The 27,075-nt window shown below is 50.2% G+C and overlaps 1 protein-coding gene across 6 annotated transcripts; it reads right to left on the bottom strand.

Annotated features, from left to right (window-relative positions):
• Positions 1–293: 293 nt before the first annotated feature.
• MTMR4 (myotubularin related protein 4) lies at positions 294–25,670 on the bottom strand. Of its 6 annotated transcripts, XM_062215696.1 has the most exons (20): positions 25,604–25,667; positions 24,373–24,411; positions 23,902–24,062; positions 19,871–19,960; positions 19,419–19,535; positions 18,759–18,841; positions 16,943–17,103; positions 16,731–16,827; positions 16,446–16,559; positions 13,706–13,902; positions 13,322–13,450; positions 12,405–12,516; positions 11,703–11,898; positions 11,304–11,489; positions 11,054–11,224; positions 10,749–10,903; positions 5,478–6,879; positions 3,076–3,186; positions 2,763–2,851; positions 294–2,542 (listed from the first exon to the last, which is right to left on the bottom strand). In XM_062215696.1, exons 3-20 carry the CDS (start codon positions 24,016–24,018, stop codon positions 2,365–2,367), a joined length of 3,705 nt encoding a protein of 1,234 aa, XP_062071680.1. In that variant the 5' UTR covers positions 24,019–24,062; positions 24,373–24,411; positions 25,604–25,667; the 3' UTR covers positions 294–2,364. The 6 variants fall into 6 exon arrangements, with proteins under 6 accessions (XP_062071680.1, XP_062071682.1, XP_062071685.1 ...); XM_062215698.1 differs by lacking the exon at positions 23,902–24,062 and having other exon boundaries at positions 25,604–25,670; XM_062215701.1 differs by lacking the exons at positions 23,902–24,062; positions 25,604–25,667 and adding an exon at positions 25,314–25,332.
• Between the last annotated feature and the right edge of the window lie 1,405 nt (positions 25,671–27,075).

A 27,075-nucleotide genomic window follows, 5' to 3' on the forward strand; every position in this document is an offset into this window, starting at 1 on the left:
GAAGTACAGCCTGTGGGCTTGCTGCACCAGCTGATGGCGTTCTAGATATAAAGAGAAACCCTGCCTGATCAGGGGAGAACACTACAGAATCCGCAGGAATAAATCCATACCCGATGAATAAATAAGAATCTAATAGAAGCTGTGCTAAAAAAAAAGGGGGGGGGGGCCTTTAAAAAAAAACCTTAGTGTTGGGAAGAAGGGATACGGGGTATAATGTTGTAATAGTCCTTTCTCATGTTCAAAGAACAATGAGTCAAGTTTTCTTAGAAATTAAAATAAAAAGACCCAACAAAGCAGCACTAATATAGAGATTTTATTTCAACTGTATTGAGTTTTTACAGCACATTGCATGTTTGTCACAACGCAACTGCACAGTTTGGATTTTTGGCCACATCATGTCACACCCACAACAGCTCTGAAAGGAGTATTTGATGAACAAATCTGAGCCAAGAACCCAGAGTCTCTCTCCAAGGCCATGCAGTTCATTCACTGATGGGACAGACCCTCAAAACAGCCACACACAGTAGACAGATACAGCTTCCCAATTGCTACCAATCCTACTCCCCCTGAAAACAGGCAGAGTGAAGTGCAAAGTCAAGGTAATTCAAAAGCCACTCACAACTGGCAGTACATTTTAATGATTGAAAAAAAAGTTTCTGTATCAGAGACAAGAAATAGTTTACTTTTACAATGATCTCAGGAATCTCCCAGACATAAAATCATTATTCAACTCCATTTAAATGGAAAAAAAAAAAAAAAAGTTCTCCCAGGCTGACCTAAATATGCCAAAACTTTTTAGGTTACATCCATGGCAAGTATAAAAGAAGCACAGATGCTTCTCTGTAGGACTGAGGAAAAGGTCAGGACAAATAACAATTCTTGTTCTAAATGCAGATCCTAGTTATTTTGGAATGAACGAAAAGGTTTTTTTCTAGAATGCAACATGAAAGTAGCAATGAGAAAGCTCACTACCATAATTTTAAAATAGGATAAGTTTAAATGTAATTTGCCTTTTATACACAAATGAATTAAGGAAAATGTATAAAGGATGTTCTAGTGGTTTCATTATAGGCCAAGGAGACTGTATCTGTCCCAACCACAGTACATGGCTATATCAACTCTGTCTTTTGGTTAAGTGCCATGGGTACATAATTAGATTGAAAAAAAAAAAGTTTGGTCCAAATGGACACATTTTCTCTCCCAATTTTGGTATCAAGGCTTTATTCTCTTCTATTTGGGTTCCATTGTTAAGTGCACAGAAAAAGACAGCAGCATTTGGACTGAAACCCTCACATGCCAAACAGCATATTCTAGGAGGTAAAAACCAAACACTAAATTCTACCCTTAAGGTGTCAAGTGTTCAGGATAAGAAGCAGTGTGACCCAGAGGCGGCAGCAGCCAAGGGAAAGACAACAAGGGGGAAGTGGGCCATGAAACAGTAACAACAAAAACCTTAGCTTTATCTTCATGCCAGGAGAGGATCAAGGTGTAGCTCCTGTGTTAGCACCAGGACAACTAGGAAAAGTCAGGTGCAAAGGGGAGGGCACAATCAGAAGATATTTCACAAGGGTAACTTTTGCTTTTCCCTTCTCATTCTTCACAGTGCATACCTCAAAAGCTGCCACTGGGTAACAGAGACGCCTACCTTCACAGCTCAGAGGAAATGACCTTGGCCTGGACTGATCATCAGCAGAGTTTTTTCCCTCATGTTTCACTCCCTAGAACTGTCCCCCTACACCGAATAATCACTGACGCTGGCTGATGAACCAAGTGAAAGATACATCGAAACCTCCACTTGCCGAACCAGTCTTTAAACCAAACTCCACAGAAAGACAGTACGAATGCAACTAGAGGGAGCGCCTCTAAAGACTGAGCCTTCATGCACAGACACAGAGCACAGAGGGACGAGATACAGTTCATCTCAAAGAGGATAGGAATTCCTGTCTTGTAGAGTATAGTCTGCTTTTGTCAAGGTGGAGGGTGGGTCTGGTTACCACTTGGAGTTTTGTTATACATATGCCTTTCTATTGCTGTTTGGGGCACTTTGCACCAGGCGGTATCTATGAGATCATCATCTTGTGACTCCTGGGAGAAAGAAGCTGGAGTCACCAACTCAACGTTAAGCTCCCAGACTCTGGGTCTGGATCAGGACCATTACCCCAAAGTGAGGGCCTCACCCGTAGAGGACCTCCCGTGAAATTGCAATTCTTCCGCTCCAGGCTCATGGTACCAAGGAGGATTTCTCAAGATGCTATCTTTGAGCTCTGAATCCATGAGCCACACATCAGAGAACCTTCCAAACTACACCTGAAGCAATCCTCCCTTCAAACCTGCTAAAATTGGATAGGTCATCTCCTCTGGCATTCAACTGGAAGCTGTAGCGATGGGTTTCTTCAGATGTTGGCTCATGAGTTCCCTGGCACGAGATGCTTGAATGTGTTCGTGACATGAGTTACAGACGAGAACTGGGTCATAGAGTTGTTGATCAGGAATGGGCAGCTTCAGGTGGCAGCATTCAGCACAAAATACATTCCCACAATTTCTGCCAAAGCACAAAGAGGGAAGAGTTCATCAGAAATGCCAATCTCCTAAGAACGACTGAGGATCTCAAAAGCTTTCCATGAGTAAATGGAGAAAAGGGTTGGGAGCAAACAAGATAGCTCACATGAAGAGGTCTCTATTTTCAGGTCAATGCACTTCAGTTCTGTACATACCTACAGCACTGCTTTATGAATCTTACTAAATCATACAAAATATCTCACCTGCAGTGGTGTCTTCGTTTGGCCAACCAGAACTCACAGTCACAGTTATAGCAGTGGGATGCCATATGGTCTGGAACCCAGCGAGTCACCTAATAGAAGGCACAAGGAAAAATGCCAGGTCCGTGTCAACAAGGTAGAAGCACAACACTGCAACAAGGAAAACATCTCAGGGGAAAAATGACAAGACTAATTTTGCAAACTGGCTACTACTTGCCTATAAAGATGACACTCATCTGGGGGAGAGCTCAGTCTACAGCCTGTCACTCATCTCTGAGCTCACATAAGTACCCATCACATATTTGCCTGGAAGTACCTCGGTCTCTTTCTTATCAACAGGTTCCCAGCTTGCTTCTGAAAGGCAGTCTTCACTGTGATCAGAGCCAAAATCTTCGGTATCACTACCATCTGACTCCTTCAAACATGTCTAGAGAGAAGGCAGACGTCATCATCAACCTCATCACTGCTAATACCGTTTACTACGTGTCAGATATTGTTCTAAGGGCATTACATGCATGAACTGATATAACACCTCCCCAGAGCCTCAGCATGTATACTACTATTGTCCCCATTTTATAAATAAAAAAACCCAGCTGCAGAGAAAGCTAAGAGCTGCTAAGTAGTAAAGGTGGTCTCTGAAGTTAATATTCTGGCTTCAGCTCCATGTTCTTAATATGTTATACTACAGTGTAGAAAGTCTCTCTTGTTGTTTTGTTTTTTCTTTTAAGATTTATTTATTATTTATTTGAAAGGCAGTGTTATGGGGCTGGGGCAGGGAGCAGAAGATCTTCCATCCACTGGTTTGTTCACTTCCCAAGTGGCCGCAACAGCCAGGGCTGAGCCAGGCTGAAGCCAGGAGCCAGGTGCTTCATCCAGGTCTCCCAGGTGGGTGCAGGGGCCCAAGCACTTAGGCCATCTTCCACTGCTTTCCCAGGTGCATTAGCAGGGAGCTGGATTAGAAGTGGAGCAGCCAGGTCTCAAACCAGCACCCCTATAGGATGCCAGTGTCACAAGCAGCAGCTTTACCCACTACATCACCTCGCTGGCCCCTTTTGTTAAGTTCTAAACCAGGAGCTGGCAAACTATGGCCCATAGGCCAAATCTAGCCCCTAACTTCAAGTTTTGCTGGAACACAGTAGCGTTCATTTACATATCATGTATGGCTGCTTCTGCACTATAACAGTAGCTGAGGCACTGTATGGCCTATAAGACCTAAAATATTCATTATCTGTACCTTTGCCAATGCATTGCCTGAAATATAAGAAGTTATTAGCCCTTTCCATTCCATCAGCAGAGAAGTGGACAGCAGGCAAGTGAGAATGCCTTAACAGAAGACAAACTGGCATTCTTGCTATGTAAACAGCAAGATAGTATGGGGAAGAAATGGCTCCAAGAAGCTCCCCCAGGACTGCGATGCCAGAACTTGAGGCTACCCAACACAGCACAGTCTAGATGCCCCTCATCATCTCTCACTCCGTTTATTCCAAAATGTCCTAACCAGCCTCCCAACCTGGTTCTCAACTGCCTCATCCATTTTCTACACTGCTAGTTTTTGTTTTTGTTATTTTAAGATTTATTTATTTGAGAGGTAGAGTTACAGAATGGGAGGGAGAAAGGGAGACAGAAAGAGATCTTCCATCTGCTGGTTCACTTCCCATATGGTGGCAATGGCCAGATCTGGGACAATCCAAAGTCAGGAGCCAGGAACTTCTTTTGGGTCTCCCATGTAGTTATTTGGGCCATCTTCTGCTGCTTTCCCAGGCGCAATAGCAGGGAGCTGGATCGGAAGTGGAGCAGCTGTGACTTGAACCAGCACCCATATGGAATACCAGAGACCCAGGCAGTGGCTTTACCTGCTATACCACAGTACCAGCCCCTATAGTCTCCTTAAAATACAAATCTGGGGCTGGTATTGTGGAACAAAGGGTGAAGCTACCCCTTGTGATGCCCACATCCCATATATGAGCACTGGTTCAAGTCCTGACTGCTTCTTCTTTTGCTAATGTGCCTGGGAAGCAGCAGGTAACAGTTCAACTGCTTGAGTTCCTGCCACCCATGTGGTTCCTGGCTTCTGGTTTCAGCCTGGCCCAACCCCAGCCATTGCAGCCATGTGGGAAGCAAACCAAAAGATGGAAGACCCCTCTCTCTCTGTTTCTAACTCTCTCTGTGTGTCACTCTGCCTTTCAAATTAATTTATACATATAAATAAATCTGATGGTACTCACTGGTATAAAATTGTATTGCCTTGAGTATAAAATCTAAACAAGAGGGGCATTCAAGCTGACCCTTCCAAACCCCTTCAACTTCTCTGATGTCACCCCCTACCACACTACCCAACTCTCCTTCATAGTCCCAGCACAAGTGTGTATGCAAGCCAACACACATTTACACCACCCTTTTTTTCAGGGTACCTATTACCTTCATGCTTCCTTTTCACTGTCTACCTCACAAATTTTTCAGCACTCAACTCCAGCATTATCTCCACGGAAAACCCTTCCTTGACCTTTCATTCTACTCCAGTTCCCCAATACCTGATACCCCCTTCAATCCTACCACTTAAGAACATCCTTCCAATCATTTACTTATCTTGCATCCTATAGCCCAAGCACCTAACCCAGTGGCACATGGCAGGTTCCTAATGAACGAATGTTGAGTGGTTGCAAGACTGGCTGACAGCATCAATGAAGGGAGGGAGGGAGGGCAGCGGTGAATACTTACAAAGTCGTCCTCATAATCCACTGGGGGCTCTGCTGGAGGGACACAGCAGTGACGGATATCCAGCCTCATCTGAAGCTCACGCACCTGTCGACGTAACTGTTCTACCTCTTGCTTGTATCCCGCTTCGATCTGTCGCAACCTGTGCTGGATTACGTCAGTGGGAAAGGGCAGTCCGTCATCATCCAAGTAGAGCGGAGGGACTGGAGAAGGGCAGCTCAGCGGGACAGGCTTCGTGCTGGAGACTTGCTTTGGGTAACCAGACCACCACATTCGGTTATGTTTTCCTCCTGGGCCAGTACAGTGTCCATTGGAATGACTAGAACAGACTGGTGACTTCACACCTTCTCTCTGAGCCCACTGGCCGCCAAAGCAGGGCCCTGATGCCCGTGTCTGCTTACTGCCTGACCTCTTGCTGCAACAGCCATAGGAAAGCAGCCGCCGAGGGGTGGACTCCCCACTTGGGAATGAAGTAACCATCCCTTGGAAACTGTCCCAGTTGGACCCTAGAAAAGAGAACTCACTGATCTGGCTCTGGGAAATTGGCTTTCGGGCCAATTCCAATGGCATTTTTCCAAAGCGAGGATTTTCTAATAACTGTCCGTTCCTATTATTTCCTCTTTTGCCAGTGTCTTCCTCCGCATGGATCAGATCTGGCACAGAAATGGGCTGTTCCTGATGAGTGACACCCACCCCCGATGCTGCAGGGGCTTGGCTGAGGAAGTCAGCGCTTTGTCCCAGAGGAGCTTGGCAGGCAGCACTCGGTGGGTTGTGGCAAGTGCTCAGGCTGTGATCCAGGATACATCTAGAGGGCACATCTGGCCCAGAATCTAGCAGGGTCTGTTGAGGGGCACCCGTAAGGGAGTCCTGCGAAGACTCAGGAAGATCACAAATTCCATCGCATCTGCTAGAGATGACCTTTGAGAGTACACTAACAGCTTCTGCTTCAGGACAATGTTCAGGTGGCTCTCTTGAGCCGTCCAAAGTCCTACCCAGCTCATCCTGGGTGGGAGGGTCCTGAGCAGGTGCCTTAATCTCTTCCAGGACTTTGATCTCAGGATCAGAGGTGTTGCTCTTCACTTCCCGGGTCAATGTGGTAGTAAGCAGTTTATAATTTAGAGAACAGCTTTTGTGACTCTTGAAAGGTTTATTGCTCAAGTAATCTTTCTGGCTGTTGGGCAGAGGGGGAGGAAGGCCCGTTTCTCCTGCAGTCTGCTGAGGACTTTCTACCCCAGATTCCATGCAAGTTGTCTCTGATCCTTCAGGACTGCCATGCCAGGGCTCCAGGCCTACTCTGACCTCCTGACAGTGGTTGTTCAGGTTAGGGTCACTGGATGTGCGAGTCAGGGGGCTGCTTGTGTCACAAGCAGAAAGAAGATCATCCATGGATCTGGTTTTAGGCAATCTGGAATGACAAACACAGCACCTCCAAGTCAGGAAACAGGTGCTTCCTCCAATCAAAGCTAGAGATCACAAGAAATAATGACATTTAAGATTACAAATACCAATGTTGTTGCAAAGTCTACTTGGCAAAAAAAACAAAACAAAACAAAAAAACAGACCCTGTTCTCAAGAACCTACAGTATGTTCTCAGCTTTTGCCAGTGCTTAACATATACAATCTCCCTAGGCAAGGTCAACCACTCCATGGTTTCAACTGCCCAAAAACTGATGCTTCCTCAATCTATTGTTCCAGCCAGGTCTATACTTGAACCTCACACCTAATATCCCAGTGCCTCTATCACAGTGAGAAAGATAGAAGATGGGTTTTGGAGGTAGACAATATTTGCTCTAATACTGATTAGCTATGACTACAAAATAGTCATTTAACTTCTCAGATACTTGGTTTCCTTCTTTATGAAATAGTAGGTCCTACCTTTTAGAGATGTTATGAGGATTCCAAATACAGGCAACCAACCACAGACCAATTAGCCACAAATGTATTAGGACTACACTCAGGCATGCTCAACACAGCTTTTCCAGTCACTTAGCAGCAGGGTGCTCCTCCAACTCCCAAGGCCCCATGGAAACTTTCCCTGGTCTTGGGCACTCACTCTCCACACCCAGTGGGGAACAGACACTTTCGAGAAAGCACAAAATATTCAGGGAAATTCAACAGGAAACAGATGAGGCTTCATTGGCCTCCTATTTTCAGAGTAACTTCTCGTTCAGCCCATACAGAAAAATCCCCCAAAGGCTGTTACAATTATAGCTCATTTTGGGTACTTGCTCTTTGAAATTTATTTTATAATAAGTGTCTTAAATACATTTGATGTTTGATTTCACTTTTATGATTACTTTTGACTTGAGTCTCTGGAGTCCCAGGGTCTGGGTCAGAATCCCAGCTTGGCAACATTTGAGCTGTGTGACCTTAACTTCTCTAAGCCTCCTCTTATAGCCATCAAGAAGATGGAACAAAATAATCTGCACCAAAACACACTGTTCAGTGTTTCCTGGGACACATTATTGCCCTTACTGTTCTCTGTTTCTCTCCCTCTACTAAAGCGCTTCTATAGCCGACTATATCTTATTTGAATCCCTAGTACCTAGTACAGTATCAAGCAAATGACTTGGAGAATGAATGAGCTTAAATTTAACGACATCAACTGCCTCTACTATATGCCCACTGAGCAAAACAGACCAATGGGGTTCAATATTTGGTGGACATCAGGAGCTTTTGTGGATCTTCCAGGGCCCATCCATGACCTACTAAATGAGAATGGCCAAGAGTGAAACCCAGGCATCTTTTTAAAGTATCACAGTCATTTTCTTTCTTTTTTTTTTTGAAACTTTACATTATGGAAACGTTCAAACATACAAAAAGAAGTAAAAGGAAGAATGGAGTGCCTATGCATTCTTCACTCAGATTAAAATAGCAAACACTAGCAAACCTACATGTGACAAAGGTGGGCTCAGCTCTTCCCGTGAGGGTGGTCAAAGAAGGCTACACAGAGAGGGAAGGATTTGAGTTGGGCACAGAGGAAGGTATTGAACTTTAATGGAAGAGGAAGAAAGAGAGCCTTGGGAAAGGTAGAACCAAAGGTGAGTCAGATGTTACAGAAACTAATTCCTTTAAAATCTTGACACTATTTATTTCTCTAAATCCAGCTCTCCATCTTGAGCTGCATATAACATGCCTGCTCTCTGCCATCAGCTAATGTTTCAACTTTGTATCTCCTCCTTTCTCCCCAAATTGGCTTATCTGCTAAACTATTCAGTGTCTACTGGTGGTACTAACATTCTCCTAGTTTTTGAGCTCAAACACTTGGGACTAGAACAAAGACTTTGTGTCTTCTTCAGTTTTCTCTTCAACCTTTCAACTCTGAATCAATGAGTAGCCTGTGAATGCCTTTTCTGTAATGTGTCCGCATCTTGTCTCATTTCCAGGAACCCTTCCCCTCACATCTCAATCACCAGAAGAATGCTGGCTGGGCTCTAGGCATCCAACTGCCCTGCTCATAGGTTAGCTCTCCAAAGAGCTCCCTGTAAGCAGGTCACAGTGACTTCCTATGGACAACAGAATCAAAGTAAACTCTCCACTGCAATGTTTAAAGCCCTCAATGCACTGTCCTGTATTCTTTCTATTCCTCAAAATTGTTCCTTCTCACCCCTACCGGCTCCAGATAGGCTTAAAACAAAACAAAACAAAAAACTATTTCTCATGAATTTCATTCATTCATTTGGACCCCTCTCCATTAACCGTGTTACCAAGCCCACAACTCTCTTTATTCCATCCACTTATCTGTTTAAAGTTTTACCAAAGTGTGAATTATGTGCCAGGCCCTGGGACAGCTACCTGGGACACAAAAAAGCCACGGTTCCTGCCAGGTCCCTCATGAAAATTTCCTAAGACACCAAATTATTCTTTTAAAAACATATCATTTCTTTTAACAGCTCTGAATCTCACACAACCGTATCACTTAAATGCTGACTTAGCATTGTCCTGGGTCTTATCAAACAGCCTAAAAGTGTCTTGATGGGTGGGCGTTGGGCACAGCAGGTTAAGATACCACTTGGGATGCCTACATCCCATATTATGGCATCCTGGAATGCCTGGTCAAGTCCTGGCTCCTCTGCTTCCAATCCAGCTTTCTGATGATGCACACCATGAGAGGCAGCCAGTGACAACTCAAGTACTTGGATACCTGTCACTCACGCGGGATACTAGAATGGAGTTCTTGGCTCCTGGCTTCAGCCTGGCCCAGCCCTGGATGATACGGGATTTTGGGGGAACAAACCAGTGGATGGAAGATCTCTGTCTCTGTCTCTCCCTTTCTGTCACTCTACCTCTCAAATAAATAAATATATTTTAAAAAATGATTTAGATGGTTTATATTGTATGTATTTTGCATATATGCATGAATAATCACTAAAGTACTCTGTAATGATTTTTAAAAAAGGAAATTACCTAATGATCAACAGAAAACCAGCTGTTTAATTACGATACACCTCAAGTTTGGACTACTATGCCAAAAACAATAAAGTAACTTTATATGCTTATATGTTATATGTTTTTATAGGGAAACAGCCTAATACAAAGTGGGAAAAACATTTTTCAGAATACTACATGAAAAATTCTGGTTTTGTGTTTTTAAAAACATTTTTGTAAGGAGAATGTAAGAGTGTAGCTACGTATACGTAAGCACCTAGAAGGACATACATGGAAGCGCTGACAGTGCACAGCTACGGGGACAAGGATCACGAGGAAGGAGTTTTTGTAGTAAAGAACACTTAAAACTCAACAGCCCCCAATTCACTTCCCCTCAAACACACAGCCAGAAGGAAACTTTAATTTTATGTCTTTAAACTCTGGCTTTTTTTTTGAGGGGATAATGTAAAGGCTATGCCCCTTCTGGGAACCCAGTTCCCTGAGAGCCAGGTGCTGCTGGAAGCTCATGTTGGATGTGGCGAAGGCTGCTGCTAGACAACAGGTTCCCCATGCCTGTATCAGTGAACAAAAACACACCACCATTCCCATGAACCTTCCTGAAACAGTCCTTTCTTCTTTGTTCTCCTCATGCCTGCCTGAGTCTATCACACGGGGTGATGGCAACTCCGCAAGAGAGGGTGATCAACCTTATCTTAACAGAGGACCTTGAAAACACACCCAGTACACCACAGACTGGCTTTGAGTCATGAGCCAGGTTTCTCCTTCAACTCTGCAAGTTGCTTACAAGTATCTCATCAAAGAACAAACAAAATTCAGACAAGATAGGAAGCTGCACTGCCCTTCCAGAAGACAGGATCTCTCAAAAGCAAGAAGGGCCCCTCTTACCTGTCCAGAGAGCGGCCAGAAAACTCCTGGCTTTGGGTCACTGGGGAAAGGTAAAGATCCATGTTTTCCTCCCCAAGTGTGCATGGAGATGATGCTGGCAGGTACACAGCTGTCCAGAGGTGCAGGGCCCGCACGTGACAAACAGGATGCAGGACCTAGGGGAAGCAGCCGAGACGAGCGTTTGGTCGGACGTTCCTGATCCCCGGTCCTTCCCTCAGCCTTTGGCTCTACCTTCTCCCCACCGACTCAGCCTTTTCTCCCTGCAGGTTTCTAGCAGAAGCTACAGGAACGGGCCTGGCACTTACCACGTCCGAGCCAGGTGTGTAGAGGAAATTATGGAAGTTCTTATTGCCGGCTCGCAGGAGAGCCCACACAGAGCAGGTCCGCTTGTAGATGTTGCGTTTCTCTCGCTCACAGGGGTTGTTGGCCAGGAACGTGCCATAGAGGCAAGAGTACGTGTGCTGCACCAGTTTTACCTAAAGGGCAGAGACAGCTCGCACCTGGGGCCTTGGCTTCACCTTGACCCCCGCCCCAGTCAAAGACTTTAGTACTTACCAGGAATGCTTCGTTAAACTCAAACATGCAGGGGAACTGCTTAAGCAACTGATGAACAGAATCGAGCCACTGGAGGAACACTGGGCATTGTTCGTTTTGGTCCTCTGCATTCTCCTGATGGCCACAGCGATCTCCAAACTTGTGCCCAAAATCCAGCCAGTCAGACTCCACTAACACCTGAAAGCCCTACAGAAAGGAAGCAGTCCAACCTCAGGGCCTCTCTGGAGAGGCTGGTGTGCCAGTCCCAAGGAGACTGCTCAACGTGGGAAGCTGGCTGCTTCAAAGAACAGGAGAGGACCCAAAGCCACCAAGGTCCTCTAATGAGAGTTCCAAGACACATCCAAAGGGCCCAGCATCTCCCCACAACCCCATTCCCTCTGTTCTTTCCCATCTAAATACCTCCAGTGTCCTGTAATACGGGTCCAGCAATATTTTGGCCAGGGCCACAATCTGTGGTGTGCGGTCCCAGCCATCTGAGCAGTGTACCAGCACAGGCCGGCCTTCTCGGTCCACTGTATTAGCCACCAGCACAGCTGCTTTAAGCATCACCGACAAATGCTGCAGCCATTTGGTACTCTCCAGCGCCGACAACCAGCTACATAAGAGCAGAAATCAAGTCTGTCACTGGTGGTGTTGAGGCCACAGGTCTCTCCACCACTCACAGCCATCTGCACCCAACAATGTCTGCAGCAAGGGCTGAAACTAAGAGGTCCAACCCATTGCCGTTCTGTCAAGGACTGTCTAGCAGGAAGGTAGGAAAGACAGCACCAAGGCAGATAAACACTTCTCAGGCTCAACAGAAGAGCTGCAAAGCATCATGTGCACATTTATCCACTTGCTCTCCCCAGTTCTCTGTGTTCTTTGAGTAGGACAACGGATCCAAACAAAAGGGATCCAATGTTCTTTGACTGTGCCAAGGTGTTGGCTGAGAAGTGGAAGGAGTGTTCTGGGAACTGGCCCACTGTACCCAACTCTACCCAGGCTCTCGGGTCTCCTGTGCCTCCACATCCCCCATCTCCTGATTCAATCTTCCAAGCACAAGGAGTACTATGTAAGGGATGAGAGTGGAGGCATGATGGATTCAGAGCAGGGAACACCTACTTGCTGGGATCTGGCATCTGGCTACACACAGCCCGGAGGTATTGGAAACTGTTCCGGATGGCATGGATGTTGGCCATTCCCATAAACACAACCTCACAGTTGGGGTAGTACTCTGTAGACATGAGAGGAAGAGTGTACCATAAAAGGCTGTCCTGCAAACTGGCATTTAGCACAAGAGCTGTCCTAATGGACAAAGCTTCCCTGACAGGGCAGAAACCTCCTCATGAGAACTAAATACACTCTCGAAATCCAAGTCACACTTTCATCTCTGGATACTCAGGTGCCAAATACTAGTAGTGAAAACAATATTAATGACACATGATAATAATACTGCTACAAAGAACAGTAAATTCTCAATTCAGGAGTCCCTCCCTTATTTGTGGTTTTGCTTTCCACGGTTTCAACTACCCATGATGAACCCCAGTACAAAAACACTGAATGGAAAATTCTAGAAATAAACCATAAGTTTAAGGAAAAAAACACTTTTTACAGCATATTGCTGTAATTGTTGTTAATCTCTTACTGTGTCTGAATAACTTTACCACAATTATGTATGCATGGGAAAAAAATATAGTGCATATACACATACAGATCAGTAGTATCTGCGGTGCCGGGCGTCCACTGGGCGTCTCGGATAAAAGAGACACTACTGAAGATGGCAGCTGCTCTGTGCCAGTGTCTCTGTATATGCAGCCTTTAATCATCCTAACAATTTTGTAAGGTATCTCATTTCACAGATGAGAAGAGAAAGCTTTGACAGATTAAACAACTTAAACACATTCATAGCTAATAAGTGCAGACTCCTAATTCCAAACCAAGTTTGATTGATTCTTTCTGTGACATAAGCCTCCCCCAACCCCCTCACCAAAGCCGCCCCGAGCTCAGGTCAGCCACAGACACTGGGCTCACAGCAATACCTTCACACTCACAACCGCCTCCCTTGGCCCGGTTGGCCACTGCCGCTGTGTAGGATCGCGCATCCAGGATCAGCAGCTTCTGAGGGGCCGCTGTGCTCTCCACCCCAGAGCACGCAGTCAGAGAGGAATCTACATGCACAGCAGGAGGAAGACCCTGGTCAGCCAGCTGCCCAGCCACATCCTGACCCTGTGGCACTCACTTTCATTCGAGAGGAACATGCAATGAGATCCCCCCAAACCCACAAACCCCTAAAAGGCAGGGACCCAGGCACCCCATGTGTTGTCATTGTCCCAGTCTCTCTCGTGGACTCCCTGGGAGCCAATGAGGCCAAGGGGGTGGGAGGGGGTGCTGCTCCCTGGGGGGCTAGCATCACCCAGACTTACCGAAGTCAGCGTCACACGCCTCGCTGGCATCATTATTCCCTGTGCTGAGGGAGCCCCCAGGGGCTCTTGTCCCTGGGTCCAGGGCACAGGCTTTAGCAATGGACGTGACCAGGTATTCATCATCAGCATTGCGCCAGCCCCACCAGCTGATCTCAGGCTGGCTGCAGCGGGCAATGGCAGCGCCATTGCGCAGGTGTCTGACAAAACAGAAGAAACCACAATGCCCTTGGCATTCAAAGCCTCTAGAGGCCTATCCTGGAGAGCCCAGGAGGCCACAGTCAGGTCCTCAGAGCCAGTAGGGGCTGCCTACTCCTCCAGCCATAAGAATAGCAACCAAAAGCCCTAACATCTCTAGAGGGCTTTACAGTTTACAAAGCACCACCACACACACCTCCTCAAATGGGCGCTGTAGTCCCAAGGTGATCCTGACTCAGCAAGCTGCATAGCACCTGTTCCAGGTGCAGCCAGCCAGCAGGCGAACAAGGCCTGAGCCAAGATCACGAACAATTCCAAATCTGATGATTATGATTTCCTTGCTCTGTTTTAGCTACAATGTTCCTGAGTAGAGGTTGGCAAATTTTTTTCAGTAAGGAATCAGATAATAAATTGTCAGCCTTGTAAGTTACAACTAGCCTCTGTTGTGTCTTTTTTGTAAATGACACTTCAAAAATGCAAATTGAGGCCAGTGCTGTGGTATAGCAGATAAAGCCACCACCTGCAGCGCTAGCATCCCATGTGGGTACCAGTTTGAGTGCCAGCTGCTCCACTCCCAATCCAGCTCCCTGCTAATGGCCTGGGAAATCAGCAGAAGACAGCCCAAATGCTTGAGACCCCCTGCACCCACATGGGAGGGAGATGTGGAAGAAGTTCCTGGCTCCTGGCTTCAGATCAGCCCAGTTCTGACCATTGTGGCCATTTGTGGAGTGAACCAGTGGATGAAAGATCTCGCTCTCTATTTATTTTTCAAATAAATAAATAAATATTTTTAAATGTAAAAACTGGGGGCTGGCACTGTGGCATAGCAGGTAAAACCACCGCCTGCAGTGCCGGCATCCCATAGGGTCACTGGTTCGAGTACTGGCTGCTCCACTTCCAATCCACCTCTCTGCTGTGGCCTGGAAAACCAGAAGATGGCCCAAGTCCTTAGGCCCTTGCACCAGTGTGGGAGACTTGGAAGAAGCTCCCAGCTCCTGGCTTTGGATCGGCGCAGCTCTGGCTATTGCGGCCATTTGGGGAGTGAACCAGCAGATGGAAGACCTCTCTCTCTCTGCCTCTCCCCTCTCTGTGTAACTCTGACTTTCAAATAAATAAATTAATTAAAAAAAAAAAAACAACGTAAAAACTGGGACAGGCATTATAGCAACAGTGGGCTTCCTACAATACTGCTTCCCAAATCAGAGTGCCAGTTTGAGTCCCACTTACTCCATTTCTGATCACCCTCCCTGCTAATGCACCTGGGAAGGTGGTGGATGTTAGCTCAAATACTTGGGTCCCTGCCACCCATGTGGGAGACCAGGGTGAAGTCGCTGGCTCCCAGCTTCAGCCTGGTCCAGACTTGGCTGTTGTGGGCATTTGGGGAATGAACCAACAAATAGAAGATCAATCTGTCTCGCTCTCTGTCTCTCCCTCTGTCATTCTGCCTCAAGTAAATAAATAAATAAATATTTTAAAAATGCATAAACTACTCATAGTTTATAGGCAGTACCTAACACAGGCTGTAGGCTGGATATGATCTGTAGGCCAGTTTGCCAATTCCTTTTATTCATGTCCTTAGAAGAAAGAATTGAGGCAGTGTTTCTTTCTTTTTTTTTTTTTTGGACAGGCAAAGTGGATAGTGAGAGAGGAGAGACAGAGAGAAAGGTCTTCCTTTTTGCCGTTGGTTCACCCTCCAATGGCCGCTGCGGCCAGCGCATCGTGCTGATCCGAAGCCAGGAGCCAGGTGCTTCTCCTGGTCTCCCATGCGGGTGCAGGGCCCAAGCACTTGGGCCATCCTCCACTGCCTTCCCGGGCCATAGCAGAGAGCTGGCCTGGAAGAGGGGCAACCGGGATAGAATCCAGCGCCCAGACCAGGACTAGAACCCAGTGTGCCGGCGCCGCAAGGCGGAAGATTAGCCTGTTAAGCCACGGCGCCGGCCAGTGTTTCTTTTAAAATTATTTCAGGAATGGACTTTGTGGTACAGCAGGTTAAGCCACAGTTTGGGATGCCCAAGTTCCATACTGAAGTTCAAGTCCTACTCTGTGTTTCTGATCCAGCCTCCTGCTAACGTGCCTGGGAAGACAGCAGATGACAGTCCAAGTACTTGGGCTCCTAAGACTCATGTGAGAGATGCAAATGGAGCTGTCACCTCCTGGCTTCAGCCTTGCCTACCCCTGGCTATTGTAGGCATTTTGGGAACGAACCAGCAGACTGAAGATCTCTCTCTGTGTCTCTTCCTCTCTGTTGCTCAGCTTTTCAAACAAATAAATATTTTTAAAATTATTTTATAGTCACTTCCTCTCTCCTTGTTGTTCTGCCTTTCAAACAAATAAAATGTTTTTTAAAAAATTATTTCATATTCACTTCCTCTCTCCTTGTTGTTCTGCCTTTCAAATAAATAAATCTTTAAAAGAAAATTATTTCATAGTCACGTCCTCATAGGATGTCAATTCCCAGTCCACGAGGCTATCAATAATGTCCCATTTTGATTTTCCTTACTGAATTAAAAACAGCCTCCCTACTTCCAATTCCCCACTGCCTTACCTATACACAACCACAGGGATCCGTTTCCAGGAGCGGAAGGAAGCCACATTCTCCAGCTCTTTATCTGTGATCCACACAGGAACCAGCAGCTTCTGGGGGTAACTAGGGCATAATCTGAGAAGAGACCAGGGGTCACCAAACCAGGTCTAAGATACATAACAACAAACCCATGGGTCTGGCTTGGAGGCAAGAGGGCTGGGCTCCCTTATGCCTCACAGATCCAGGAGCTGTGTTTTGGTTTGGGTCTACGTTGGTATGTGGGTCCCCTGGCCTCTGCCCTCTTACTTGTAGTTGCTGTTGATATGTGAGACCCTCCAGACGTTCTGCAGGTCAAAGCCCATCCTCGCAAGCTCCGCCTCCTGCCGACATCGTATGTGCTCTCCTGCAACACAGTCCTCAGCCAGTTAGTGTCCCAGAACACCAAGGTCCAGGGGTGGAACAGGAATGAGAAAGAAGGGGTAAGAAACAGCCTCAAAAAGAAAACAGCCTGGTCTCACCTGGCTGACACAGGTGGGTATGTTGGTCCTCCTCAGTCAGCCCCAGGCACCAGGCGTGGTAGGCAAAGGCAAAGAGGTCCTCAGGCTTGGCAGGTCTTGCTGTGGCCCGGCTTAGCCTTGACAGCCACTCTTGGCACTGCTTGAAAGTGGAGAAGTGGCACCTGCCGGGCAAGAAGCCACAGGCCTGGATGAGGCAAGGGGTGAACGTGCCATGGGGCCATAAGGGTCAAACCACGGCTGTGAGGAGAGCAGGCTGCAAAGCAGGAGACAGGGCAGTAGAGACGGTGGGAGGACCAGGGACAAGGGCCAACAGCCAAGAAAAGTCATTTCTTGTGACCATTCTCTTCCTGAGAACCCCAGGGTTTGAGGCACGCTTATGTTACCATCTAAGAAAGCCCTGCTGTTTCCTGTACCAAATCCAACCACCACCACATGGCCCTGAGTGTCTCCACTGCTTGTCCCTACCCTGCCGGGCAAATGTTCTCTCCCGTGACTCCCCAGCACAAGCCTTCTGCTTCCTTGTTTCTTCTCCTCTGCTTGATGCCGTCTCCTCTCTGCCTGGCCTCATCTCGCTGGGGCTTAGAAGACAGCTGCAGTGCCACCTCTTCCTGAAAGCCTCCCCGGCCTACTCCATCCCCCAGGCCTACTCCATCCCCCAGTCTCCTTCTTGATTCCTAATATGCTTGGGAGGTAAACTAGAGGTTTCTGCACAGCATACTGCCACATGTTAAGTCTTCCTTTTGCAACTGAACTTCAGCCTCCTCAAAGGAAAGGGCAAGGTGCATTTTCCTGCCGAATCCCCCGCGGACATGGATACTCTTTTAATAATCCTTGCTGTCACCTCAGACTCCTTTTTCTTGCGTGTCCAATCTGATAGCAGGTCTTGTCACATCCACCTCCAAAATACACCCAGAACCTGACCAGTTCTCACCATTCTGACTGCTAGCCCCTGGAGAGCCTGCAACAACCTCGCACCTGGGCCAGTGCAACCGCTCCTGACCAGCCTCCCAGTTTCTGCTTTTGCTTTGGGCCCCATTCTCTTTCATCTATTCTCGATATAGCAGCCAGAGGGACTCTATAAAACATTCATCAGATCACGTCGCTCCTGTTCTCAGAGCCTCCAGTGATTTCTCAGTTCCTTCAAAGTAAAAGCCGGTCGTTACGACAGCGTGACAGTCCGACGCCACTGTGCACATCTCTGCAGCCACACTGTGCAGGCACAGGTAGGAACCCACCCCAGGGCCTCTGCGCCGGCTGTACTCTCCCTGTAGCACGCTCTTCCCCCAAACACCAACGTTACGTCTTCACTGAATTGCCACCCTTCTGCTGTAGGCTGCTCTGATGACAGCCTTCCCCCTGTAGCGCGCCGCACCCCCTTTCCCTCCTTTATCTTCTCCCTTCACACTCACCATCACTCAACATACTTCACTATTTCCTGCTGGGATCTAACTTCCAAGAGGGTGAGAAAGGTTGTCTGTCTGTTCCCTACTGTATGCCCAGTGCTTACATACTCTGGCTTAGAGTAAAGTGCTTAATAGAAGTATGTTAAATGAATGATTAAATGAGCCCAATAATGTGCCAGATAGTGTCCTAGGAGCTTTCACACACCTTATCTCCTTAACTCCTGTGGGTACTCCACAAGCTAAGCATTAGCTCCATGTTTTTCACCTCAAGACACCACAGGCCAGTAAACTGACCTCCAAACCCGGAACAGTTTTCACCTTTTCCTCCCAAGTGAAACAGTATCCTTCCTCTCTTCCTGCCAAGAAGACCCGCGCAGGGTCAGGGGACCAGAGGGAGGCCCCACTGTTCTCACCTCACCACTTTGGAGTCCTTGCAGGCAATGTGCAACTGGAACATATCACGGCTCTCCACGCTGTCAATCATCCGAAGGGGGACCTTCAGGGAAAGGGCAAACACAAGGTCAGATCCTCCGCCTCAGCACCACTCCCCATTCCCTTTCTGTAGCTGCTGAGGCATCAGTAACAAAGGTGATGAACACCCACTGGGGATCTCCTAAAGTGCCTGGTAATTGTGCTTGTTCCGCTACATAGGTGACTCCCCAACTAACACTCATAATGCCCCTGCAAGGCAGGGGTTTTCATTCCTTATTATTTAAAAGAAAATCAAGCTTCTGGTTAGATGCCTTGACCAAGGTTACAGAGCTGGGGAGTGGCAGTGCACGAAGAGAGCCCAGGTTTACCTGACTTCAAAGCCTGTACTCTTCCAACAATGCCACTGCACCCCTTGGGAGGGACAGCAATAGAGTAAGGGAAAGGAAGGAGAGGGAAAGGGAGGATGAACCAGAGACACAAACTGACAGACCTACAGCCAGGAGGATGAGGCAGGAAAGCAAGAGGCAGAGGGGAAAGACAAGGAAATACCAGCTGTTTTGTAGAAATGACAGAGAGCACCGGAACAATTCCATCTCATGGGGATTCTAGCTTCAGTGTGGGAGGAAAAAATGGGAACTCACGTTGATGACAGAGTCCTTGAACTTGATATGCAGCCGGTAGTTAGAGATGGCAATGAGGGCATCAGCTGCCCGGCCCAGGAACTCCACTCCCTCACCCTGCAGCACGGTGAAGGGTACCTGCCGGGAGGTAGAGGAACCCGCAGTCCAGAAATGAGTCACCTCTTTGTTCTCCCTGTGTCCCCTGCTCTGTGGGATTCCCTCTGGGAAATCTGGACCAGGGTGGGAAAGGAGAGTCCTCGCCCAGGGCACAGCCCCAGGCAACATCTGTACAGGAACCTGCCTTTCCTTCCCTGGGGCCACGGCTCCTCAGAGCCCATTCCCTCCAGAGACACTGAGCAAGACGCCAGAGTCCGCCACCAGGGCCTCTTGCAGATGTTTGTTTTTAGAGGGGGAGGGTGCTTCTGTAACTGGCAGAGAGACCCACCTACCCAGGGTTCTCAAATCCTCCTTACCTGCAGACTCTCCTCCTCCTTCACTAGCTCCTTGGGGGGGAACAGATCCTTGGCTTGGATGTACTCCAGGCTGGGGGGCCCTTCCTCACCCTGCAGGGAGGCCACAGCCCCAAGTCACCACCTGGCCCAGCAGGCTCATTCTGCTCCCCTCCCCAGCCAATAAAATCCAGACACCACACACACACTTTTAAGAGCTCTGGCTATCAAGGAGGGGAAGGAGACCTGGCTTGGTTAGAGATGGGGAAGAGTGAAATGAGGCCAAGGGGAAGAGCAAGGTGCGAGGAGGAACTGGAAACCGGGGCTCTCCAAGAGGGACTCTCCTCCAGAACCAAAAGGTCAATGCCAGAGCAAGGGCAAGGACCACGAGAAACAAGGACCGGTGCAGGGAGAGGCAGGAGCGGCAGTGGGAGAGGGGAGAAACAAGGACCGGTGCAGGGAGAGACAGGAGCGGCAGTGGGAGAGGGGAGAAACAAGGACCGGTGCAGGGAGAGGCAGGAGCGGCAGTGGGGAAGGGGAGAAACAAGGACCGGTGCAGGGAGAGGCAGGAGCGGCAGTGGGGAAGGGGAGAAACAAGGACCGGTGCAGGGAGAGGCAGGAGCGGCAGTGGGAGAGGGGAGAAACAAGGACCGGTGCAGGGAGAGGCAGGGGCGGCAGTGGGAGAGGGGAGAAACAAGGACCGGTGCAGGGAGAGGCAGGGGCGGCAGTGGGAGAGGGGAGAAACAAGGACCGGTGCAGGGAGAGGCAGGGGCGGCAGTGGGAGAGGGGAGAAACAAGGACCGGTGCAGGGAGAGGCAGGGGCGGCAGTGGGAGAGGGGAGAAACAAGGACCGGTGCAGGGAGAGGCAGGGGCGGCAGTGGGAGAGGGGAGAAACAAGGACCGGTGCAGGGAGAGGCAGGGGCGGCAGTGGGAGAGGGGAGAAACAAGGACCGGTGCAGGGAGAGGCAGGAGCGGCAGTGGGAGAGGGGAGAAACAAGGACCGGTGCAGGGAGAGGCAGGGGCGGCAGTGGGAGAGGGGAGAAACAAGGACCGGTGCAGGGAGAGACAGGGGTGGCAGTGGGGAAGGGTTGCTGTTCTGGGGACAAGGAGCCAGGTCCGGCAGCTGGTTACAGGGAGAGAAGGGGCCAGGCAACGACAGCTACTACAGCTGCACTCTGCTGGGTGAGGAGACAAAGAATACTTGGAGGGGGGAGGTTTCAGTCCCATGCCTCTAGAGGGCCTTCAAGGATGCTTTCCAAAGAAGGATGTGTGTTGGAGCTGAGCTTATCTTCCTGTTAGGCCCACAATGCTGACAAGTCCCTACCACCTGCCAAGCATTCTGCCTTGCCTGCTGATGGGAGGGAAATTCCTAAGGAATACCCAGAGCGAGCAGAAGCAACTCCCCTCCCCGCCACCAGGGAGGGGAGAGAGGGGGATCCACGCAACTGCGAGGAACCAGGGGAACCAGAAGACGCAAGGACAGCCAGGGCAGAGACAGAGGAGGCCTGGCAGACACCCGGGGGCGGGGCGGGGGGACATCTGAGAGGACAGATGGGGAAGCTGGGAAGGAGCAGTAGCCAGAGGGGGGAGCAGGACAGACCCGGAATGATGCAGAGCGACGGAGCCCTGCAGAGGCAGGGAAGACGGAGCAGAGAGAGGCTGTCTGGGGGACAGTCAAGGAGAAAAGACTGGCATATGAGGTGAGGGATGGAGTGATGGGAGGGGGAGGGGACCGCAGACGGGGACGCGGATCCCAGGACCAGCCCTTCAACATCCCACACCGCCAAGGAGCTATGCTCACATCCCCAAGAAAGGAGAACAGAGGGTGGGCACCAAGATGGAGAGACAGAGGTAAAGGATGCACCCCTGCAGGGCGGGGCCTGGAGATCTGCAGTCCACGGCAGCAGCTGCGTGGCCAAGATGGGACAGAGAATTTTCATCTCCGACCTTCGACAATCCCCAGCTCCCAAAGAATGAAGCAAGTCCAAGAGAGACAAGGTTAACACCCGCCCGCCTTCCCTGTTCCCAAACATCTGGCACCGGACTAGGGGGGCTTCGGGAAGGGGGGATGGGCTGAAATTTGGTATCTCAAAGGCTGGCCCTGGGCGGGGCTGCGGGTGCAAGCATGGAGTCCCGGCCCCCGCAAATAGGGCTGGCACTTACAAAGCAGCTAAGCATGGAGCAGGAGACACGGGCGGTCAGGCTCATGGTCGCGGGCGATCTGGGCCAGCGCACATGTCCCGGGAGCCGCTGCGCTGCCCGCCAGTCCCGGGCACCCGCCGCATCCCGGCTGCGGGGCCCACCAGGTGCAGCCGCGGCGGCCGGGCCTCTCCGCGGCTCCTGCGCGCCTCTCCCCTCCTCTCCACAATGGAGCGGGCCCAGCTCCGCCCTCCCGCACGAGCGCGCGAGGGAGGGGAGCTAGGAAGGCGACGAGAAGGCGGAGGCAGGGGTGGGGCAGCTCCACGAGGGCCCCGCCCACAGCCCCAGGCTCCTCCCCCCTGCAGCCCCAGGGCGGGGTAGGAGGGTATCCCGAGGACCATCCAGGGCCCTTCAGGAGTCTGGACCGGAGAGGGGGAGGCTCAGATGAACGACCCCACGCCCCTCTCCCCACACAGCCGTCCCCACGCCTTCCCAAAAGTCTGCTCTGGATCCCCGGAGGGAGCTCCTTGCCTATCTTCACTTGGCACCCCGTCTGTTTCTGTGCCCCCTCCATCCCTTCCAAAGTACCCCGTACCCTGACCCTGCGTATCTGTGTCCTCCAAGCCCTTGACCTCATTAAGCTCTTTTTGCCCCTTGGAATGGACATTGGTTTGGTGCCCTATTAGTCATTTCACTTCTCAAAGGGAATCCACTGAGGTTTTTATTCCAACACCCTTGCCCAGCCCTACCCCTTTGGCCCCGTGTCTCCTGTATTTCACAGCCTCTGAACTCCGGGAAAGAAAAAAAAATCCTTATTGGAGAAAGAATTTCTTAGGCTGGGAAAGAGGAGAATGGGAATTATGCGCCACAGAAGCTGTAGGAAAACAAAACTTGAAACCCAGGCATAAGGGCTGGAGGGAGCTGGGGAGAGGCCCAAGGAATAAGGTACTCAAGAAATCACAGAGGAGCTGGCTTGGAGCCCCAGCCTTGTGCCTGGTGACTTTCAGAAACCAGGGCTTTTGTTTTACTTGGGGAGGGGGGTGCAAAGGGGAGAAAACCTGACATTTTATTAAATATTTTCTATGAGCCAAGCAGTTTCCAGCATTACCTCACTAAGACCTTTCGACCCTGTAAGAAATACGTTGTACCCTGTTTTAACAAGGGCAGCTTCAGGCTTACAGAGAAGGAGTGCACTTACTTTATGCAATGGCACTGCCAGATTTGGAAGGAGATGAGGCCAACTCTGGGTGTCACAGAAGAGAAGGAGAGGCGCTATCAGTTGGTGGGGGTCAGGGCCAGAGACTTTCTAAGAAGAAACCAGATCTATGTGCATACACAGCATGTCTATGGCAGGAAGGGTGGGAGGCAGGGAATCCCTGACCAACTGGGTTCTTTACCCTGCTTCTAAGCACAAGGGACACGTGAAAGAAAACTGATAAGATGCAGCCAGGTTGAGGGGCTGGTCTGGGCAGGCCCTGCAGCTCTCTCACTGCTTCTCCCTCCTAGCTCCCAGGAGTCAACCTGAACTTGAGATGAAGGGCAGTCAAGGAACGGAAAGTTTACTGGATCATGCAAAACCACCCTAGAAACATTCTGGGCACCTTGTGGATGTCACCCTGCTAGATGTCATTCAGCTGTTGCCTGCGCTGACATTCCAGACAAGCAACCTGCAGCTGGAGAGGTGCCACCGTCTTTGTAGAGTCACTCCCAACCCAGTTCCTATGAGGGGTCAAGGCACCGACCAGAAGTCCAAGGATCTTGAGATAAAGAAGCTCTAGTTTCTCAGAACACAACATAAGAGATCTGGAGGCTGATGTTGTGGTACAGTGGGTTAAGCTGCCACTTGCAATGCCAGTATCCCATATTGGAGTGCCAGTTGAGTCCTGACTACTCCGCTTCCAATTGAGTTGATGCACCTGGGAAAGCAGTGGATGACAGCCCAAGTCCTTGGGCCCCTGCCACCCATGTGGGAGACCCGGATGCAGTTCTTGATCCAGGCTTTGGTCTGGCCCAGCCCTAGCTGTTGCAGCCATTTGGAGAGTGAACCAGCTGATGGAAGATCTGCTACTTCTCTTGCCTTTCAAATAAAGAAAGAAATCTTTATTTAAAAATAAAAGAACAAAGAGTTTACCAGGGACCCAAGGAAAGCAAAAGGGGGACTCTTACAAAGGGCTGAAAGTCAGTGCTGTGTAGGTAGGGAGGGAAGGTGTGGCAGAGCACATGCAAAAAAGACTTCTGGAGGTTTGTGGTCCTAGGGCTGTGTGAACCTGTTTAGGAACCGAACAGAATAGCTTGGAGCTCAAGGTCCAGGAGGCGTTAAGGCAACTTCACAGAGACAGACACAGGATTATGGAAAACACAACGGTCTGGGGAAAGAAAGTACTCACCATTCTACCGTGGTGAGGGTCCTGGCTGCCTGCTTCTCACTACAAGGAGACAGAGAAGTGGATATGTAAAAAGCACCACTAACATCAGCATAGAATCAACAAATACCACACCTGTACCCCAGAACTTTCTTACGACTCTTACTCCCCTCCCTCACGGAGAATCCAGTTCCCCCCAAGTCACCTTGCCAGGTGGAGGCAATGATAGCGACTCGGGGAGAAAGCCACAAGTGACCCTGCAGCGTGCGAAGTCAGCCACAAAGCCGTGCAGCAGGAAGGAGCACCATTCAAGACCATGCAGCAGGACGCAAGAATCCTGTGCCCTGACCCCAGAGGAGAAGAGCACTCCAAAATCTGTCTCTTGTAGGAGAGCAGAAGAAAACAGCAACTCTGAAGCAACAAGGGCTGCCCAGCTGGGGCTCCTTTTTAGCCCTGGTGAATGCACAAATCCCTAAGACTGCTCTGCCGGCCTCTGGGTCTGGGAGCAGCATCCACCAGACCTGTTTACTGGGGGCAGAGTCCAGAGCAGAGGACAAGAGGGAGGGGACCACAACCTGTGATAAGGGAGCAGCAGGGTTGGACGGGACCTGCTGAGTGTACTTGACAAAAAGTGGGGTGGAGGTTATGGGGAGGCGGCCACACAACGGCGACAGGATCGGGCCACCCCAGGCTTCTGCATCAGTATCTGCCAAATGGGTCCAAGTAACAAGGATTTCAAAACAGGGCCTCCGAGGCCCACTTGGGAGCCAGGCCCAGGTCTCACTCACACTTTCCTTCATGCCTGCTACGCTCAGGAGCAGTGCAGCGGAGACCCGCGGGAGGCGGCAGGAATGAAAGCCTCCATCTGTGCTCCTGCCCACCTCCTTGTTCACGGTTCCCTTTTCCCCGGCCCACCCTCCCTCACGGGGGAGCCCGCAAGCTGCAAGCCAGAGGTGCTGCCTCACCGCCCACTGGCGCGCAGCCGCAGGGTAAAGGAGGCAGGGAAGAAGGGACAAGGGCCAGGCCTGGGTGGCCGGAGGCTTCCAGGTCCTCCTTTTCTGGTCCCAGGGGACGGGCCAGGCTGGCAGGGGAGCCCAGGTGCCCAGGTTCTAGGGGCGGAGCCTAAAGGCTCGGAGGCGGGGCACCGAATGACAGAAGGCGGGACTCGAGAAAGGCGGTGGGGGCCGAGGCGGGGCCAGGCAAGACCGGGTCGTTGCATTCCCAGGTTGGCAGTGCACGGGGCACGGTGACTCACCCAGGCGGCGTCCGCCCGACCCTCCGAGGCCGCGCTCTCACCACTTCCGTCTCCTGCAGCTGCTGAGACCGCGCAGCTCGGACCCCACCGCGGCGCCCCTCGCTCTAACCAATCGTATTTCTGGCCTGTACCCGTCCTGGCCAATGGCCACACTAAGTCCCGCCCTGCCCCCACCACGCAGCCGCCGCCCTCACCCTCCACGTCGCTCATTGGCCAAGAAGGGCAGACGCCCTCCCAGTCTTTGCCCTATCGGGTGCCGGAAGACAAGACTATACCCGGAGGGAGGAGGCGCAGCGCCGGAGAGGGAACGCGACCAATGGGAAATCACAGCGCGTCCCTGCGGCAGCCAATGGAAGAGCAGCAAGAATGGGGGAGGGGCGGGCTGGCTACAGCTCCGGGGGCCGGAAGTGGGGGCGTCCTGTCGCCTACTGGTAGTGCGATTGGAGGCGGGGCATCACGGGACCCGGGCCTTACAGTAGCTTCCGGCGACAGCCCCGCCCTAGGGGTGCTTCTTAAATAGAACCCCGGTGGAACCTCGGCTTCTTGTTTTGGTTTCGCTGCCGCCGTCCGGTCCTAAAGCCAGAATGAAAGAGAAAGCCGCAAGCTGAGTCGGGGGATGCTCGGTCTTGGTCTTCTCCGTGTGGCGGCGCCCGGTTCCTCCAACCCTCACGTGTTATCGGAGGACGACCTCGGCCTCCCGTCCTGAGCGAAGATCTCTCACCCGAGGGGGAAGCTGGATCGGAGACTGCCGTTAGCTAGCCGCAGCCCCCTGGTCTGTCAGAGGAGGGGGAACAGGACTGTCCCGGAGCTCGGCTCGTCGTCCCTCCTTTCCCAGCGCGGGCCACGGGAACGGAGTGTGGCCGCTGGAGGCCGCCGTGGCCTCGAGATACCACCAGCCCCACAGAAGCGTAGGGCAGCCGATTCGGAGCCTCGGCTCCGAAGTGGGCCCGAACGCTCTAATACCAGGCCTGGGACGAGTGTCCCCACGTATCTCTGTTTATAGAGCATTGGAATTTGTAGCACAATTGGTAAGGTCCAGGAAGACCGGAACCTTGCCTGTGTTCGCTACTTTTTAACTCCAGGGTCTAGAACAAATACATCCTGTCCTATGCTTCGTATTTCAATAGATACTGGACTCTAGGACAATGAATGTGCTTTTATTCATTGCAAGCATTTATGATAGTGTTTATGCATTTGTTTAGTGGTGCATCACAGGATTCCTGATGTGGAAATTCAATTCTGCATATCTTTTCCCAGATGAGAGGAAATAGGAGATTTCATCTGCTTAATACCTGTTTTCCCAAAGACAGGTATCATATCCAAAACGGCTACATAACGGAGGCTACTATGGGAAAGATGGATAAAGGTCCGGGCTCCAAATAGAAGCACGACAAATACTGTCACTAAAAATGGCCAGGCTGGATTCTTTTTTTTTTTCCCTCAACAGTTCAGAGGTCTTTTCTTTTACACTT

The sequence above is a fragment of the Lepus europaeus genome, chromosome 18, assembly GCF_033115175.1.
Source record: "Lepus europaeus isolate LE1 chromosome 18, mLepTim1.pri, whole genome shotgun sequence".
Taxonomy (NCBI): domain Eukaryota; kingdom Metazoa; phylum Chordata; class Mammalia; order Lagomorpha; family Leporidae; genus Lepus; species Lepus europaeus.

Excerpts from the sequence above, each read along its gene's own strand:
- MTMR4 (XM_062215696.1), bottom strand. The coding sequence starts at position 24,018 with ATGGCTGCAACAGCTAGGGCTGGGCCAGACCAAAGCCTGGATCAAGAA. Across the intron at positions 16,828-16,942 it reads TACCCACCTGTGTCAGCCAG|GAGAGCACATACGATGTCGG; the intron begins GTGAGACCAGGC and ends ACTGTGTTGCAG. Across the intron at positions 11,490-11,702 it reads CGTATTACAGGACACTGGAG|GGCTTTCAGGTGTTAGTGGA; the intron begins GTATTTAGATGG and ends TCCTTTCTGTAG.